Below are 16,816 nucleotides of genomic sequence, written 5' to 3' on the forward strand. Positions count from 1 at the left end.
GTTGGACTGGAGGAGCCGTGACTGGTTGCCACCGCCGCGTCCTGGAGCGGCTGGAGGTGCCTCCTCGGCTCCCGGCACCAAACGGCCCGAGATCCCGATCCTGCGTGCTCCCGGCGGCCGCGGCGCGGTGCGGTGCGCTCGGCCTCCCGGGGCCCGGCTCCACTAGGTGGCAGGATACCGAAAAGCTTCGCGCTGCTGTCCTGGAGCCCGCCCGGGTATAGCCCTGCCTGTACGCATTGTCTGAAGACATGATAAAGTGCAGACAGTTTCCTGGAGTCCTGCCTGCCCCGTGTTTCGTATTGGTTTTGTCATTAGTAAAGCAGAATTGGGAAGGATCCGGAGGAGGTCCAAAGATACAAAGAGATACAAAGGAGCCCGGTGCGGTGACAGGGTAAGAAGGCACCTCTTAGCTATCCACAGTCTGCGAGGGAGAATTGCCAAGACAAAGATGAATTCTTTATGAAAACACAGTGCGGTATATCGAGAAGCAGTGAAATAAAAAATGCCTGCAAAGTTTGCGAAGAGTAACAGCTGGTTAAATTGTATTGCAGTCTTAAGCCCATAGAGAAGAACGTTTGCCTCCTTAAAAAGCTAGGTTAGGGTGTAACAGCTGCACACTTACTGAAACCTTTTCCATCTATATTTTTTTTAAGTTGCAGAAGTGAAAGGAAACTGGAGTGTGTAAATGTCACAATAAAGAAGTAACTAAAATCAAGTCTCCTACAGAATTAAATAGCAAGTTCTTATTGCTGCTTCTTGTCACTTCTGTTTTATTATTAAGCGTGCTTTCTACATTGTAGTTTGTGCAGCATCTGTAAAACACTTCAGAAACAGCTTCAGTGTTAAATCTGGATGATTGGGCTAAACTTCCTAAGGATATACCTCCAGTCCCATTCCTCTCGGTGCAGGTAGCTGTTTCTGGCAGGAAACTTGAAAAAGTGAATCAAGCCCTTCACAGTTGCTCTCCCCTCGGCTTTCCGTCCCCCTCTGCCCCAAGCCCCCTGCGTGGCTGCGGTGTCCCGCGGGATGGTGCCCACAGGCAACCAGGCTCGGGGGGAGTGGGGAGTTCGGGGACTTTTGGCTCGGGTTTCGGGTGCCCATCCAAGCCAAACACCGTTAAATCCAACTTGTGTTCCCACGGGTCTCAGGAGGTTTGGGCGCAGGCGGCCAGTGGGCTGAGGTGGGCTCTGCGGTGGGGATCTGCGCGCGGGGAGAGGGAGCTTCGGGGGCACCAGAGCCCGGGTGGAGGGAGTTTCCCTGCTGCGCCGACCCCGCTGCCCCGGAGCGGGGGAGGGGTGGTTTGTCCCCCGCGGGCCCTAGTCGGGTAAAGGCATAGAGCTGGCGGCAGGTCGGGGACCCGGCGTGGGGTGACTTGCGAGGCGGAGTCAGCAGTAGGAGGTAAGGGGCTGGCCGAGAGCCGGCTGGAAGCTGGGCAGGAGGAGAGGGTGCGGGGGGAGTAGCGGGGCGCGCCCGGTGCGCGGTGCCGGGTGCGGCGGGGAGGCGGGGGAGGAGGCGGCGGCGCAAGCAAAGCGGGCCGGGTCCCCAGCCCTCCCGCTTTTGAACCTGGGCAAAGCAGAGGCGGGGAGAGGGGCAGGGGCAGGAGGCAGGCGGTGACATCAGAGCCGGCCGAGCGGATAAGGTGGGAGAGCCGCAGGAGCGGAGCGAGTGAGCGAAGCGTCAGCGATTAGCGGCTGCCGCCAGTTCCCACCCTACCGCACCGTACCGCGGGTCCAGGCACCATGCAGAGGTCCCCCCTGGAGAAGGCGAACATCTTCTCCAAACTTTTCTTCAGGTGGGAGCCCCGGCGCGGCGAGACACGTGCGGCCCGGAGCAGCGGGTGCGGGCAGGGGCGGGCAGCGGCGGTTCAAGGGGGCTCATCGGAGGCTTCTCTTTCCCCCCTACTTGGCAGAGAAGGGGGCCGAGCGCTGGGTGCCAATTAGAGCTGGAAAAGTCTATGGGGAGAGCGGTGGGAGTCTTGCGTGCTGCCGAACGATGAGATCTTTCTTTTTTTTGTTGTTGTTGCTGGGGTTTTAGCACAAGGAATGGGCTTTGTCTGTCAGGTGTCATAAACCCTCGCGGGACCCGAACAGATTAATTTATGACATAATTTGAGCAACCTTTGGTAAATTGCTCAACAAGTTAATCTGCTATTTCACTGTAAACTGTGAGAACACTGTGGGGTAGGGGGGAGCAGAGGGGAAATGCTCTCAGACCTTCTGTTTGACTTTTCAGGTGTTTAGCTTAGTGTGTGAGTGTAATGCAAGATCTTAGGGAAACAGTTCCTTGTGAGGCTTGGAAGTGTTCTCTTACAAGTGAAGTCCCTGCTGCCTTCTCTTTCTCAGTACTTCAAATAAAAAGAGAAGGAGCCAATACCAGTGCCTGGGCACATTGTACTTTATTAGACAATATAGCAGCCTGAACATGTTTTACGTGACATTGCTAGAAAAGACACTGCCAAATGGAAAGGGCAAATAATCTGTCTAGCTTTGGCCCACACACCAGCAGTTTTACCAGGGTGCTGTTTCCCCTTTTTGTTACTTGAGGGTCTTTTGCACAGCAGGGAGGGAGGCAATCTTGTGTAAGGCATGAACATGGTGACGGAAATGGGAACATGTGGTTTAAAATCATCACATTGGCAGGAGGTCTCTGCCTGAGGAACTGAAGGCTTTTAGCTACTTTTTTGAGATAGCTTTCATTGTGAGCAGGTTGGTCTTTTGGAACTTTTAAAAAAATTTCTTAAGGGAAGTGAGTGTATGAATAACTCTATTTGCCCACCTTCCTCACTTGGGTTCATTTTAGGCAGATGCAATAACAGGGAAGGATCTCAAAATTAACCTTTTCCTCAAGTTTTACAAATATATATGTAAAGGTGAGGATTCTAGATGTGTCCTCCAGTGGTGCTGCTGTAGGAAAGAAGCCGTTCTTGTTATTAAATGCTGATAGAACAAGTTAATGTGCATGATGGGCCTTTACAAATTCTTCACAGAAGTAGCTTCAGTCAGGGCACCTGTCAAGTATAAGAAACAAATCTCTAAGAAATAAGGCTGCATATTAACTTCCTTGCTCAAGGAGCTACTTGTTCTGCTATATTTTATTTATTCGTAAAGAGAGAGTAGTGTGCTCCTAGAATGTGGGATGCTGAAGGTATCAAGAAAAAACACAAATCAGACAAAGCAAATACACTTCTCATTTATACCTTAGTTAAAATTCCCTTGGCTAAAGCCAGGTGCAGTTCATGCTCATTAACCATCTTTGGGCCTACCCTGATATTTTAAAAATCAAAGTGTTTAAGTCAATTAAATGATGTTTGAATCATGTTTATCATGCATGATACATTATTTTGTACTGCCTATCTGAGAGTAACTGAAATGGTAATAAGTATATAAAAAGGTGTTTACAATTAATATTGACTGCAGCAGTGACATTTCTTCACAAAACTTTATGGTAACATTATTTCATAGAAAAATCAGGCTATTAAAAAACCATTAATTCAGTTCATTGGGGAGGAACAGCAAAAATTGTATATGTACATCTATAAAGTGTCTAATATGGTTCTAATATCTATGTTTTTGTGAGTGCAAAAGTCTCTGATTACTTGTGTTTTACCACATACATTATGACTAACTTTCTTTTATCACAAATTTTATATGAACAGGTGACAATATAAGAAAAGGCATTACATCCAAATTGGCAGTAGGGACGTCTTTCTCTTAGAAACAAATAAAGAAATAAGGATTAAAACCCCAATACATTATGTATAGCAATGAAATATGTTAGCTCATTTTAAAATGCATTTGGTGTTCAAGGACTCCATCAGTTCCTGTTTCATCGTTGATCAATACCTAAAATTATTAACAGGTAAGATCACAGAGCAAAGATTTATCAAGGTATAAGAGTTTCACAATACTTTGAAACAGAGTATTTGTGATGAGCTTTACAAAGTCAGAAGCACTTGCTTCATATCAGTAACGAGGGACCTGTCCACTCAACTGGAAACATTCACAAAGTAGTGATAAATGGGAGAGATGGGAACAAGGTTTTCTAAGATGTCAGAATATTCTGTTAGCATTTTAACTGAGCCTGCACACATCATTGGTTTCCAATACTGATTGTATTTAGTAAAGCACTCCAGGATATGCCCATGTTTTAATACATGCTTTACTTCCATGAAAACTTGTGAGAAAGAACTCAAGGGCATGATATCTGAAACAAGATGTCAGATCTTTTAAAAAAATAAATACCAAACAAAAAGGTGTGTGTGGAAAAAGAGTGGTTTTTCCAGTGATGATGAAATAGTTGCCTACTTATTTTCTTGTTTGAAGAAAACAGAATTTTATGCAGAAACAGTCAGATGGTCATATGCTTAACTTTATATTCATTGTGAAGCCTCACTCGTCTTTATAAGTTACTTTTGTTCATGGAGTTTTGCAAGGTCAAGGACATAAGTTTTATAGCAAATTACATCAGAGTACTTTTCAACAATCTAGTTTTTATGGTAGATAACTGAGAGGACGATGTATTATGGTGTTATTAAGGCAAGTAATAAATTAATTGATTTTTAGATGGATACTGGAACATGGAATTACTGTTGGAGTTTCAGAAATGGCAGCAACTTTGGGACAAGTCTGATTTTTTTTTTTTTTTTTTTTTTTTTTTTAACAAGAAAACTCTTTAAGCATATACTTTTGCTTTGGTAAGTAGCAAAAGTGACAGCTGTCTTGGGAGGACCGAGTAGTTCAGTGTCTGATTCATTATTAAATCCAAATGAGAAATGCAAACCAAGACAGCTTTTGTTCTATGTCTTCTCTTGTGCTCAGTCTCAGTCCATCAGAACTGCTCTATCTAGTTGCTTTTTTCTTTCCCAACCAGAGAAAAAGTAAACTGCCACCTTTTTTACAGCTATCCAAGAATAATTTAACATGTAGGCAATAGATATTGGGTTCCTACTGTGTGTATGCTGGGAGGGGTAGGAAAAGGAATTCAGGTCTCCAACTCACCTCTCCTGGACAGTAAGACCAGTGTTACCAGTGAATGGTAGCAAAGGTTCTGTATCTCTGGCTCAGCTAATCTTTTTAAAGCATAAAGTGGTTCTGTAGCCTACATGATAAGAAACTTGTTTGCAAGTCTTGATTTCTGTTCCCAGTGCCCTTTTAATGAAGCCTTTTTAATCAGCCTTTAGGGTTGATAGGAAAAGCCAGGACTTAAGTTTTGACAGTACCTAGCCCATGAGCTACAAGCATGGTTATTCTTTCATTCTTTCTAGCATACTTCAATCTTAATTGCAAGTTTGAGAGTGCCCTGACCAAGATAGTTTCTGGTTTGAAAAGTCATTCTCATGAGAATGGATCTAAAGCTGGTGCTGCCCTAGGCAGTCCCTCCTCTACCTTTGAACTGTGTATCTTAGGATTTAATACCAAGAGGTTTCTTAGAATTTTTACTTCTGAATAGAGAAGGATTTGTATATCTTTTCCTGGAGAAGTTTGAGACTTAATGTGTATATTTATCCTCAAAACTTCCCCTGAAACTGTCTTGAGTTCTTAAGAATCCCAGATATTGTATAGGAAGTTTAAAGACCTCATTAGAGTCTATAAATTTCGCTTCATAGGGCAGACATCTGGAAATTGTCATGTCAAGCATATATTTGGAGCATCCTCTATCAATGCCTAACTGCAGCATCTTGCTCATCTTTCCTCTCTGAGTAGGGAGCCTCTGTGTACTTTTGTAGCCATGAGCAGGTGAATTGAATTGCAGTGTGATGGTGCCCAACTGCTGCTGGGACAGCTGACTTAGACACTTAAAAGGCAAATTTATTTTAGTATATTCTTAAGGCACTTTATGGACCTGGCTTTGTCTGATCCCAGGTAACCCTAAGTCCTGGCTGTTAGTGATAACCAAGCACAGATGCTGCCACAACATAGGTTCTGGCCTCATGAGGCTGCCTGGTCATTTGTTGCCACAAGTGGTCCTTGGGGAGCAGCTGATCTGCCAGCCCTCCAGACCCATCTGAAATGGCAAGCTTCTGGTGCATCTCAAAGCCAGCCTCCAGATGGTTCAAAGATGTGCATGCAAGTTTTGGACTATTTTGAAATTTGACCTCTGTTAATATTTCCAAAGTAAAATATGAACCTTGTAGTGAACTGGAAAAATGATGCTGAGACTCCTACCCAGAAATAATTTCAGCCACAGGAATACCTTCTCTAATAATAAGGCTAAATTTTGTCCTTGGTTCAGCCTGGTGCTGCATGGTCTGACAAGCAGAAGTGCAAACCCTGCATAGCACAGTGACCTTGTCTGGTTGCTTTCATTGAATCATGGAGTGGCTAGGGCTGGAAGGGGCCTTAAAGATCATCTAGTTCCATCAGCAGGGACACCTCCCACTAGACCAGGTTGCTCAGGGCCCCATTTAACCTGGCCTTGAACACTTCCAGGGAGGGGGCAGCCACAGCTTCCTTGGGCAATCTGTTCCTTCATCTCACCACCCTAACAGGAAAGATTTTTTTCTTTCTTTGGACCTCAGTTTTCTAAAGCACAGTAGCTGATATCAAGTTGCATCTGAGTTTCTGAAATACATGGGAAACTTGTTTTCTCCTGTAAGAGGAAGACTTACTATCTTGATACTCAAATTTAAATCATCAAGCGTTTAAAAGATTAGCAGACTTCTCTATACCTTTTTATTCTCCTCCATGCTGGCTTGATTTTGGTGGGATAGAAAATAATCCATCCCAATCCTTGAATTCTTTTTTAATACTAAAGGCAATGACATTGAAAGAAGTCTGTATTAATAGGGGCTTCTAAATGCCCTAGCAGAAATTTTAAGTCTATTGTGCTGGGTGCTGGAAAATATTTAATATGGAAGTCTGTTTTGAACATCTTAATGCCTAAGAAACACAAAGGATGGGCTAAGAACAGAGTTCCTTATTAGTTCTGTAGAGAAGAAAGTGCAGTGTACGAGGATTGTGATTTATCCTGGGAACATGTGCTGGAGTCAGTGAAGCCTGCCTGACTTCTGTCTCCTGTCCAGGACTTTAGTCACACAAGGATATTTCTGGTGTGACAAAGTTATTTCTGGATATTTCTACAGCAAACAACTATCAGCTTTTTCATACCAAAGAGTCTCAGTGTCTGAATATCTATTTTTTTAAAAAATATGTTAATTTTCAAACTGGTGAGAATAGTTTTATTCTCTTATTGCAGGAGAGTTCTACAGTTTGATGTTATTTTAATTTTTTTCTTCTTCTTTACACCCCTGCTTTGCAGCACTTATGTAGATAGATTGATTGTGGGGGCAGCATGGTGACAGCCTGACATCTGGGTAATGTTGTCACATTATGTCTTAAAATAAGTCAAAGGTCAAATTGAATGTTGCATGTAAGATTCAGTGATACACATGAGGAAGGTTTGGAATGTAAACTTATGGATGCAGTGCAAGTGCCTTCCATGAGAGAGGAGGCACACACCTGTGTGAGAGGAGCAAGGACTCACAAGCAGGGATTGTATATCACTCTTTCATATAACCAAAAGGATCTGCACGAGCATTTTCACGGTCAGCAAGTAGCTAAACCAAAGCTACATTGTCATGATGCTTCCAAAATTAGTAAGTAGCTTTTTAAGACCTTTTTTTGAAATGGCATTGCTTTTCCCTTGAAACCAGAACCTTCCCACCTGTCAGATATGGGAAAGCATCTTTCCTTCAGGAGGGGGTAGGTGGAAGGGAGAGGTGATTGATCCTGAAAGGCATTGATCCTGATGGCCTGTTGCAATATTAATTTTTTGCAATGTTCCTTGTTCATTTTATGTGTCTTTCAAAGGATTAGGAAAAAGAAATATGCTTTTCTTATTCTTGCTATGGGATATATATAATTGAAGGAAAGAGTGACAATGAAGAAACATTTTGCTTCTAGCCAGCCTCGGTAGGTGAACTAGGTAGGTGAATCTCAAAAAGCATTTAGAGATTAGATAATAGTCTAAGTGCAAAAACTGGGCATAAAATGTAAGCCTTCCCCAAGAACTTCTGTGAAATAATCCTAATGAAGATTCGCTATTGAAATCCTGGGGTTTCAGCAGAACATGGACTATTCTTAAGATGGTGCTGATCACAGCTGGTGGTAGAGTTATGATATTGAAGCTAAATATTTCCATGTCAATTAATACCTCATGGTGAAGAATAGTTAATTAGTAAAAAATTAAGATTTAAATTTTAGTGATCTAGGTAAAAAAACCCCAACATTTACCTTCCATTGTTGAAGCTCCACAACAGTTATGTGTAAATATTAAGCTCAGAGTGTGGCACTTATTTGTCCTTGAAGGGAAAAATGCTAAAGCTTTACTTTTGTTTTCAGAATTACCTGCCGTTTCAGAATGTTACTATTTAAAACAAAGTAACTGCAACTTTACCTTGTTGAGGGTAACCATGGTACAGGAATTAGGCCAGTGGGCACCTTGACTTGTCCCATATTTTAGCAAGGATCATGCAGAGCTAGAGTCACCATTGATGGCTGCATTGCAGGATGCTTGGAGAAGGCTGGTGATGGAAACATTCTCCTGGAGAAACATTTTGAGTACAGTAGAGCTGCCACCTCCAGTATAAAGTAAGCAACAGTTTTCAGTATGCTCTGTTGCCAGAGTGATGGATGTCTTTTAGCAGAGGATGAGAGTGCAGATCCTCTTGTATAATCCAATCTGATTTGATTCTGGGAATGTCTGTGATCTGTGTGGTACTTCAGTCTTTTACTGCAGTCGGTAGGAATTCATGGCTCTACCTTGCAAAACTTAGGTTTCAAAGCATCATAATAATGGTTTAATTTTTTTTCTTTTTATTCCAGTAATTGTTAAAGATGGAAGCCAGAGGCAGTTTCCTCCATCAAGATTAGTCCAAGTCCCTTAGGAGCTGCAGGCACTATCCCTGACTATATTAAGGACACATACGAATGACTTGTAAGAGAAGGAAGTGATGCCATGGTCACCTTTGTGCTGCACAGTGCCATGGTGGGCATAAGGCACCCATGGAAATGGTACAAACCTGATCAGGGACCCTTGCAGAGAGCTGCATTGCTTTCCAGGTCTGGCATAGCCCAACTGCTCTGCAACTGTCCCAATGCCTTGAGAGTCTCAGTTGGGAGGGTCTGGTGGAATCCCTGTGCCTGGGTGAAAGATCTGGGTGGTTAGCATAGCAACACAAAGGCTCTTTCTGTCTTTGGTGACATGCAAAGCTTGTCACTTAAGGGAGAGTCAAATCCTATTGACAAGTTAGCAGTCTGTGTTAATACTCTGGAAAGCTGAAGACATCTGTCCTAGTGGAACAATTTGCTGGAGTAGGATGAGGCTAAACATGCTGGAGAAGGAAAGAGCTGTAGCAAGAAATCTATAATATATTGTTAAAGTGACTGATAATGAAATAAGCATTAGAAATCTTCCAAAAGATAAGTTAAGGTGGTACACTATGTATATGATATTTACGTATCATTGTCATAAGGTATTTTTATGCTACCAGGCAATTAATAATAGAGGTGGAACTTGTTTTCCTTCTTTTCTTCTTTCCTTCTTTCCTACTGCACAATCTTGAAAGTTGTCTCCTGCTGGGCTTCCTGTGTGTGTATCTGTAATAACATTCTTAGTTAGTGGCAAAACTCTGACAGCACTACAGTTTTCTCTGTGAAAGAGTTCATTAAATGCCAGCCAGTAATCCGGTGGCATTTGCTAACGTAATGCTGCAAAGCCAATCTGTTTCCCTTCCTTCTTGCTCTCTTCTTTTCGAAAGACATTTCTCATTCTCAGCAACCATAAGAAGTAAAAAACCTCAGAATTAACTCTGGCAAATTGTTAATTGTTTCTATTAGGCAAAAAGAAAAAAAAAAAGTAAGCAAGCACTGACAAACTCTGACTGAGCTGCTTTACCTGTGGTAAAGAAACATTGATAACTAGATATTAAATTGCCAGTTAAATAAATATGTAGTCCCTTTTGCATTTCAAAATTTTGCAAAGAATGCACAGTATCATGGTAACCTGGATGCTATTGGGGTTTTCAGAGATGTTCATGTGTTACAGGTCTAGGATATTCTTTTTCATAAAATATGTATGCTGCCTCCCACAGTTCTTGGCAGCACAACTCAGACATGCCTTCAGCCAAACAGCACGTGACATCCAACTCCTCCCACAGGTACCATTCCAACCCAAAACCACTTGGCACACCTCTCAAATTGGACAGATGTAGTGAGGGTGGGACTTCTGATCAAGTCCAGTGCAGATGGGAGGTGAACATCTCCCTATGCAATCCTTGCCAGCAGCCTGTGACAGGAACCTGGCTGCAGACAAGAAAGTGCCTGGGGTAAGGTGTCAGAACTGCTCCTTTAGCTTGGCTGGAGGAGTTAATCTACCATAGTAGCAGCTACTCAGTTGAGCAGAGATATGAGGACAGGGACTGCACTGGGAGAAGAGCATTGTTTAGGGATCATAAAATTTAGTTGGTGCTTATAAGTGCACCCAGTTAAGCACCAAGTAGAACAAGAAACATTTCTAGGAGCACAGTAGATCTGCTAAGCGTGCTGCTGTCTTCAAACGATGTGACAGCCACTGTACTTGCCTTTTAAATTCAGTCATGTTTTTTTACTTCAGAGGGTGGCAAAATGCAAGAGTAGGTGCTAATCAAAAGTGTAAATAAAATAGAATATCTGGAGGGAAACAGTGCAATGAAAAATGTTTTAGCAAAACATATGGTCTGAAACTGTAGTGTTTCTCGTTTGTCAAGGCAAGTTGGAACCCCCTTATCGGAGTCTCAAAGTGTGCTAAGGTGTTTTTGCACTTGTGTAGCTTCTTTTTCTTTTACCTTAGTATCCTAAGAGTAACCTCTTTGTACCAACAGAGGCTGCAGATGAGAATGTGGATTACTTGGTGTGTGTGATACATGTTCTCACAGGCATACAGATAAGCATCTCCAATCAGCTGTTTGCATTTTCTGAGTGAACATGGGAAACATTAGTGCATTCTTTTTGCAATTTTGTTAACTGTTGTCTATAAAGACAACTAAACAAAAAATTCTTAAATAATTGAGGTTTTGCAGATTATAACTTTTATCATAATCAGAAATCATATGTGTTCTGGTGTTTTGTTCCGTTTTGTTTTGTTTTTACGAACCATGTTTACGTATTGCATGACAGCAATCAACCACAACCTAGTTCTTTTGCAGGCATTTTGATTTTTAAAGGAAATGTTTTTAACAAGAGCAGAAAAGCAGAAATTCAGCTTTAAAATACACCATTAGCTTTTATAAGTACTTGTTTATGTTTTGTTTTAGTCTTGTACTTTAAAAAAGATTTCCAAACAGAATCTCCTGCAAAATTTTGTTCAGGTTGGTAGCTGGGGATTTATAGGCCATATAAAGATTTACTCTGGAGAGTAGCCATACTAGAGTTTTTTCTTGCTTTGCTGCAATTCAGCATGCCTTTTAAATTGGTATCAAATTTTTAAACATGACATTTGAAAAAAGAAATGCAAAATTTTTAGACATGATGGATGCAATGAAGATCTTGTGAATCCTGTGAAAGATTTGTGTGTTGTTTAGTGCATACTGCAATGTAAGCTGTCAAAGGAACACTGAAGTTATAGCAAGATTTTTGTGTCTTTATAGGAATGAAACTTACACATCCAGTTTACAACAGTTTTGATTTATTATTAATCTAAAAGGCCATAGCACATATTAGGAAATAAAGTACTGAGGTCTCAGTCTAATGTTCATTTCTTTCATCCTGACTGAAACGGAAGTTGCAGCTTCATCCCACCCCTGAACTGGCAAAGTATTCAGAGACAATGCAACTCTAGAGTTAACCCCAAAAACTTGTGGTTTTGTAACTATTTTTTTTTTTTTTCTTAGATGGACAAAACCCATTTTGAAAAAGGGTTACAGACGACGGTTGGAGCTGTCAGATATTTATCAAATCCCTTCTGCCGACTCTGCTGATAATCTTTCTGAAAAACTAGAAAGGTATGAAAGATCAGTGAAGTAACTGTTTCAGGAATCACATTGCATTTTTCCTTAAAAAAGTATTGGATAAAAAGTTAAAATAGCATTGGGTGCAACCTGGGTGCATCCACTGAATGGCTGACTTGTGTCCTCATACAGCACACTGTTGTCCTTCTGACCTGATGGGAATCTGTGGTACAGATGTATCACCTAGGTGCTGTAAATCACTATATTGATGTACCTGTGACATCTGCCTGTTGATTGGTGAGGCTAGTCTCACAGTTTCAATGTTAATTCCCTATTCAACTCTTCTTTCTTCCCCCCAAGTGTCTTTGTAAAACCTTTTTTAGTTTTTTCCTCAACTAAATAACCTTCTTAACTTCCTTTGATACTGTGATTGAAAGACTCATTCCAGAAATCGTGCCCTGATTTTCCTCATTTATACTTCCTCTCTTCTCTCAGTGAGTCCTAATTCAGAAACAGAATTGGGATGAACTCTGACAGGTAATTTCAGACTCTCTCCTCAGTTCCTGCTGTAGCTTTCCCTGGTGTGCTGGGGCAGTTCGGGTCTGCACTGGTGTGCCAATCCAATTAAATTTAATTGTTGTGTGATATACCTGTTCAAAATTTGTGGAAAGTATTGAGAACATCAGTACAATTAATGCATTTTAATAGTTTAGAAATTGAGTATTATGATTATTTAATATTCTCTTGAAAAATGGAGAGAAGAGCTGAGGAAATTCTTAGGAGTAATTTAATCTTTGAGTTGAACTTTGACTAAACCAATCCTTTCTGTATATAGCATTGCTTCTGATCAGCAACTTATTATCCAATTGAAAATTATTTCCCACAGGTTAAAAATGAGGCTGTCACATTTTTTTATGTTGGTGTTGTCTTTTTTGCAGATTGGATGAACTCCAGAATGTTCATTTACCTATTATTTTTGCTTTGCTCTTAAGTACAGCAGGACTCTTTCAAACATACAATATGACCTTTTCATGAATGAATTGCCTGTGGGTGATGGATGGCTGAGTATTTAAAACTGCCAAATATGTGGCTGAACAAGGTTTGAACTTTTATTGATCTATCCGATCAATGAATATAAGGTCTTTGGGGTCTCTGCAAAGCTTGCTTTCATTAATTAGTTTAACTTACTCTCCTTGGATATAGCTGAGGAACTGAGGTGTGTTAGAGCTGCAGTCCCATCTATTTGCTCACTCAACTTAATGGTCTTATTTTTTCGTTCCCTTTCAGAGAGTGGGACAGAGAGCTGGCAACTTCAAAGAAAAACCCCAAACTTATTAATGCTCTACGGCGATGCTTTTTCTGGAAATTTATGTTCTATGGACTAATATTATATCTAGGGGTAAGATTTGTTCTTTCCTTCAGTAAACTTTTAGTGTTCCATAAATAGATCCATGTTTCCAGGATTGCTATATTAATGAAGAACTCTGTTAATAGCTGCAGATTTTGCTTTATGCATGGTTTATAGAGATGATAGAGACATACTCAAGGACCTTTGCAAAAAAATAAGTTTCTAACACCATGTTAATATCTTTAAACCATATATTTCAAAATTACTAATATGTATGTCATGCTAGAGTCATATACTTCTCCATACTCAACTAAGGCAATTATTTTCTCATGTTTCTAAAGAATTTTCTACCCTTAGATTAAAACAAATGGTAGTGCAATTTCATATGATTTGGTCAACGTTGCCAAATTACTATCAGTCAGATTCATAGTTAAATGGTTTATTCAGGCTTATGTACACAGTAAATAAGTTGTCTTCATTTTTGGGTAGCAATGCTGCATAAATAGCCATGTGAAATATGTTTGGATCTTCGTACTGTGGGAGAGTATGATAAGGACCTCAATGTGAATGTCTGAACTGATTATGTCTGTTACCTTTCCAGCATTTTAATGAGGATTACCCTGATTTAAAATGCCACCTGTCTGACAATCCTGTCACTGGGGAAAACAGTTTATTATTAAACATGTCTCACCAGGCATGTGGGATAGCTAACAGTAATTCTGAAAATTACTGTTAATCAATATGCACATAAACATCCATGCTATTTTCAAGTTTACTGCCATTTACTGCAAAGTGTGATATTAAATTCCATGGTTCTCTGTTCAAGATAACATGATATCAGAAACTGCAGCTACAAGAGCCAAAGTTGCCTGAAGTTGGCAGATATAGTCAGATAGTCAGTGTTTTTAGATGTGAGATAGATATATTTTTAAAGACAGTTTTTATTTTTGGAAGGTTGATACAGAAGGAAATTAATTCAGTTGGTGTTAGTGTTGAATGTGATCTAGTTTAGTTGTAGTTTCAAGATCACGGATTGGACAGAAGAGAAGGGGAAGGGAAATTCATGGAAAATCACCCACAAATCTCCCTGAAGTTTACATTGCTTCCTATAGACACAAACTGTCCCGTTTCTTTGAGCTTTCTATTGAGTGTCCCAAGAAACTATTCTAAGAGCAGAACTGCTCTACAGCAGAGTTACAGAAATGGTAACCTTCCTGGCTATTGCAATGACTCTGCCTCTGCCAGGCAGAAAAGTGAGAGTAGTGTGGAAAGCTGTTACCACACCATGAATTTTGCTAATGCAGAAGGGAACTTTCAAGCTAAGTAGATCTTTAAGTAGGTAGAAGAGGAAAGCTCATAATTTGCTCTGTGGCAGCTATGCCAGATGTATGCTAAGGGAAATTGTGCCAACACCTATACCCTCAAGTTTTAATAATTTTGTATAAAGCATTTGAAATATAAATAAGAATATCCTGAAAACTGAAATCCTTAAATAACTGCAGACTTTTCAGTGTTAAAAGGGAACTTTTTAAGTGTGAAAAGATTTAATGCATCAGCCAGTCAAAGAGAGGTTTTTCAGGTTAAGCATCAGATTTAGAGCCTGACTTCTGTTTGTTTTATGCTGGAACTGTTCTGCCCCAATAAACTTCCATGAAGTCCCTCCTGTTTATAGCTACATGAAAGACAGGCTGATCTTGCAATTTACAAAGTACATAAATTTATTTAGGGTCTGTGATTAAAATCCTGTAAAATATTCATAAGAGTATTGATTTGGACTGCTAATGATGCGAATATTCTGGATTAGATCACAGTTGATTTGATTTGGATACTTAAAAATGGACCACGATTTCACTTCAGAATGGATTTTTCCCCTAAGAACTATGAAGGAACTGACTGCTTCTTTCTCTCTCATAACACCATGTCTAGGTGGAATGAGTATCAGTAATAGAATGAGAAAGTCACAAAGTAAAAATGCTCCAAAGAAATAGGAAGAAATTCTCTAAAGAAAACAGAAATTACTTTCTTTAAAATACAGCATTCACATTCCTTTTAGTCTTGAAAAAATTAGGGATGTAATTTAGTCTGTCATGCTGCTTCATGGATTCAAAATAAAAAAACTCTATAGACCTTAATTTTTTGCATTCATATTTAGACTGCCCCCAGATGTAGTTCATAAAGAACAACTCTGAAATTTCTCAGCATCAAGGCTTGTTTTTAAAAATAAAACCTAAACAGAAAAAGTTCTTTACATTTTATGTTTTTTCCTTCTTTCCTGTGAATAGTTACACTCATGTGCATGTATGTAAATTCTGATTAGAAGTAGAGGAATCAAGCCTACTTTTTTCCCCTCCCAGTTTAAGTCTCTCTAACTTGCTGGACTCTTGTCAATAGTGGGGAGCCTAAGAGCTTCTTTCTGCCACTCGCCTTCAGTCTGAGGTCAGCAGTGCTGCAGAAAGGGTTCAGAGAGACTGCCATGCCTGCCTTCTGCTACACATTGCTCCAGAAGGAGAATGGAGAGGAGATGATGGTTACAGAGCTGTCTGTGCCCACTCTGGAGGGCTTTTCTGTGTCAGAAGATGGGCTGTTTGCTGAGTGGGGCTGGTGGGTGAAGAGGTGGCTGGAGTTGCTGAGTCAATTATTTGTACGGGTAGAGCAGTTAATTGTGACAGTGAACAGAGTTTCTTGGTATCTGTGGGGCTGTGTGATAACTCTTCTGTCTACACTCTTTCACCTTGTTTCATGGCTTCTCTGGGACAAGACCCTTTCTTTTTGGTTTCCTACATGTTTCTGTCTTATATTTACTTCTGCCGTCTCATCACTGCCTTTCATTATTTAACCTTTTTCCTCACCAAGCCAGCAGCTTCTTTTTCATGTCAAGTTTGTATTTAAAAAACATTCACAGCAAACAGCAGGTCTACAAATTTAGCCTACCATACACTATTAGAGGTGTTCCTGCAGAGTATGCCAGCCAAAACTATTGCAGTACTGCATTCCTGTTAAAAGTTAAACCATGTCTGAGGGCTTTTGCAGGCAGTTTTGAGGAGGTCCTGGTTTGGGCCAGGATAAAGGTAATTTTCTGTCTTGTAATTTTGCTTTTGTAAGTAGCTGCACTTCCTTTCCCAGATTAAAGGCAAATTAATTGTGTGTGGACATGCACCTGTGGGACTGTGCAGGGTTGATTTCTTCATGCAGATTTTTAAATGGAGCTCAGTTTTAGACCAACTGAGGATAGAACAGGACTCCACGATTTTTAAATTATATTCTTTGGTTTTGTTGTTGTTGTTTTGTTATAGTATTTTTTTGTTATTCTTTAAAAAATCAAACATTTATGCAATTCAGGACACAGGAAACAGAATCTGCACCTTTCACAATCAACATGGAGAGATTAAATCTTAGTTTAAAATCTTGATTCTATTATCATTAGTCTTCGTTTTATTGAATGCTGTAAGAGGGAAAACTCATTGCTAAATCTGCTGGTGTTCTTTTCAGGCCCTGCTCACGGAAATTAACGGGAGCTTTGCCATAAATTTGAATGGGGACAGGAT

At 40.5% G+C, this 16,816-nt stretch overlaps 1 protein-coding gene across 3 annotated transcripts in view; it reads left to right on the forward strand.

The window, feature by feature from the left end:
* Positions 1-1,609: 1,609 nt before the first annotated feature.
* Positions 1,610-16,816, forward strand: part of CFTR (CF transmembrane conductance regulator) — an 83,737-nt gene continuing 68,530 nt past the window's right edge. For all 3 annotated transcript variants that reach the window (XM_071733707.1, XM_071733709.1, XM_071733708.1), the window contains exons 1-3: positions 1,610-1,792; positions 11,867-11,977; positions 13,211-13,322. In XM_071733707.1, coding sequence (XP_071589808.1) covers positions 1,740-1,792; positions 11,867-11,977; positions 13,211-13,322 — 276 coding nt within the window. In that variant the 5' untranslated portion in view covers positions 1,610-1,739. The remainder of the gene's footprint in view (positions 1,793-11,866; positions 11,978-13,210; positions 13,323-16,816) is intronic.

This window comes from Heliangelus exortis, chromosome 1, assembly GCF_036169615.1.
Source record: "Heliangelus exortis chromosome 1, bHelExo1.hap1, whole genome shotgun sequence".
Classification (NCBI taxonomy): domain Eukaryota; kingdom Metazoa; phylum Chordata; class Aves; order Apodiformes; family Trochilidae; genus Heliangelus; species Heliangelus exortis.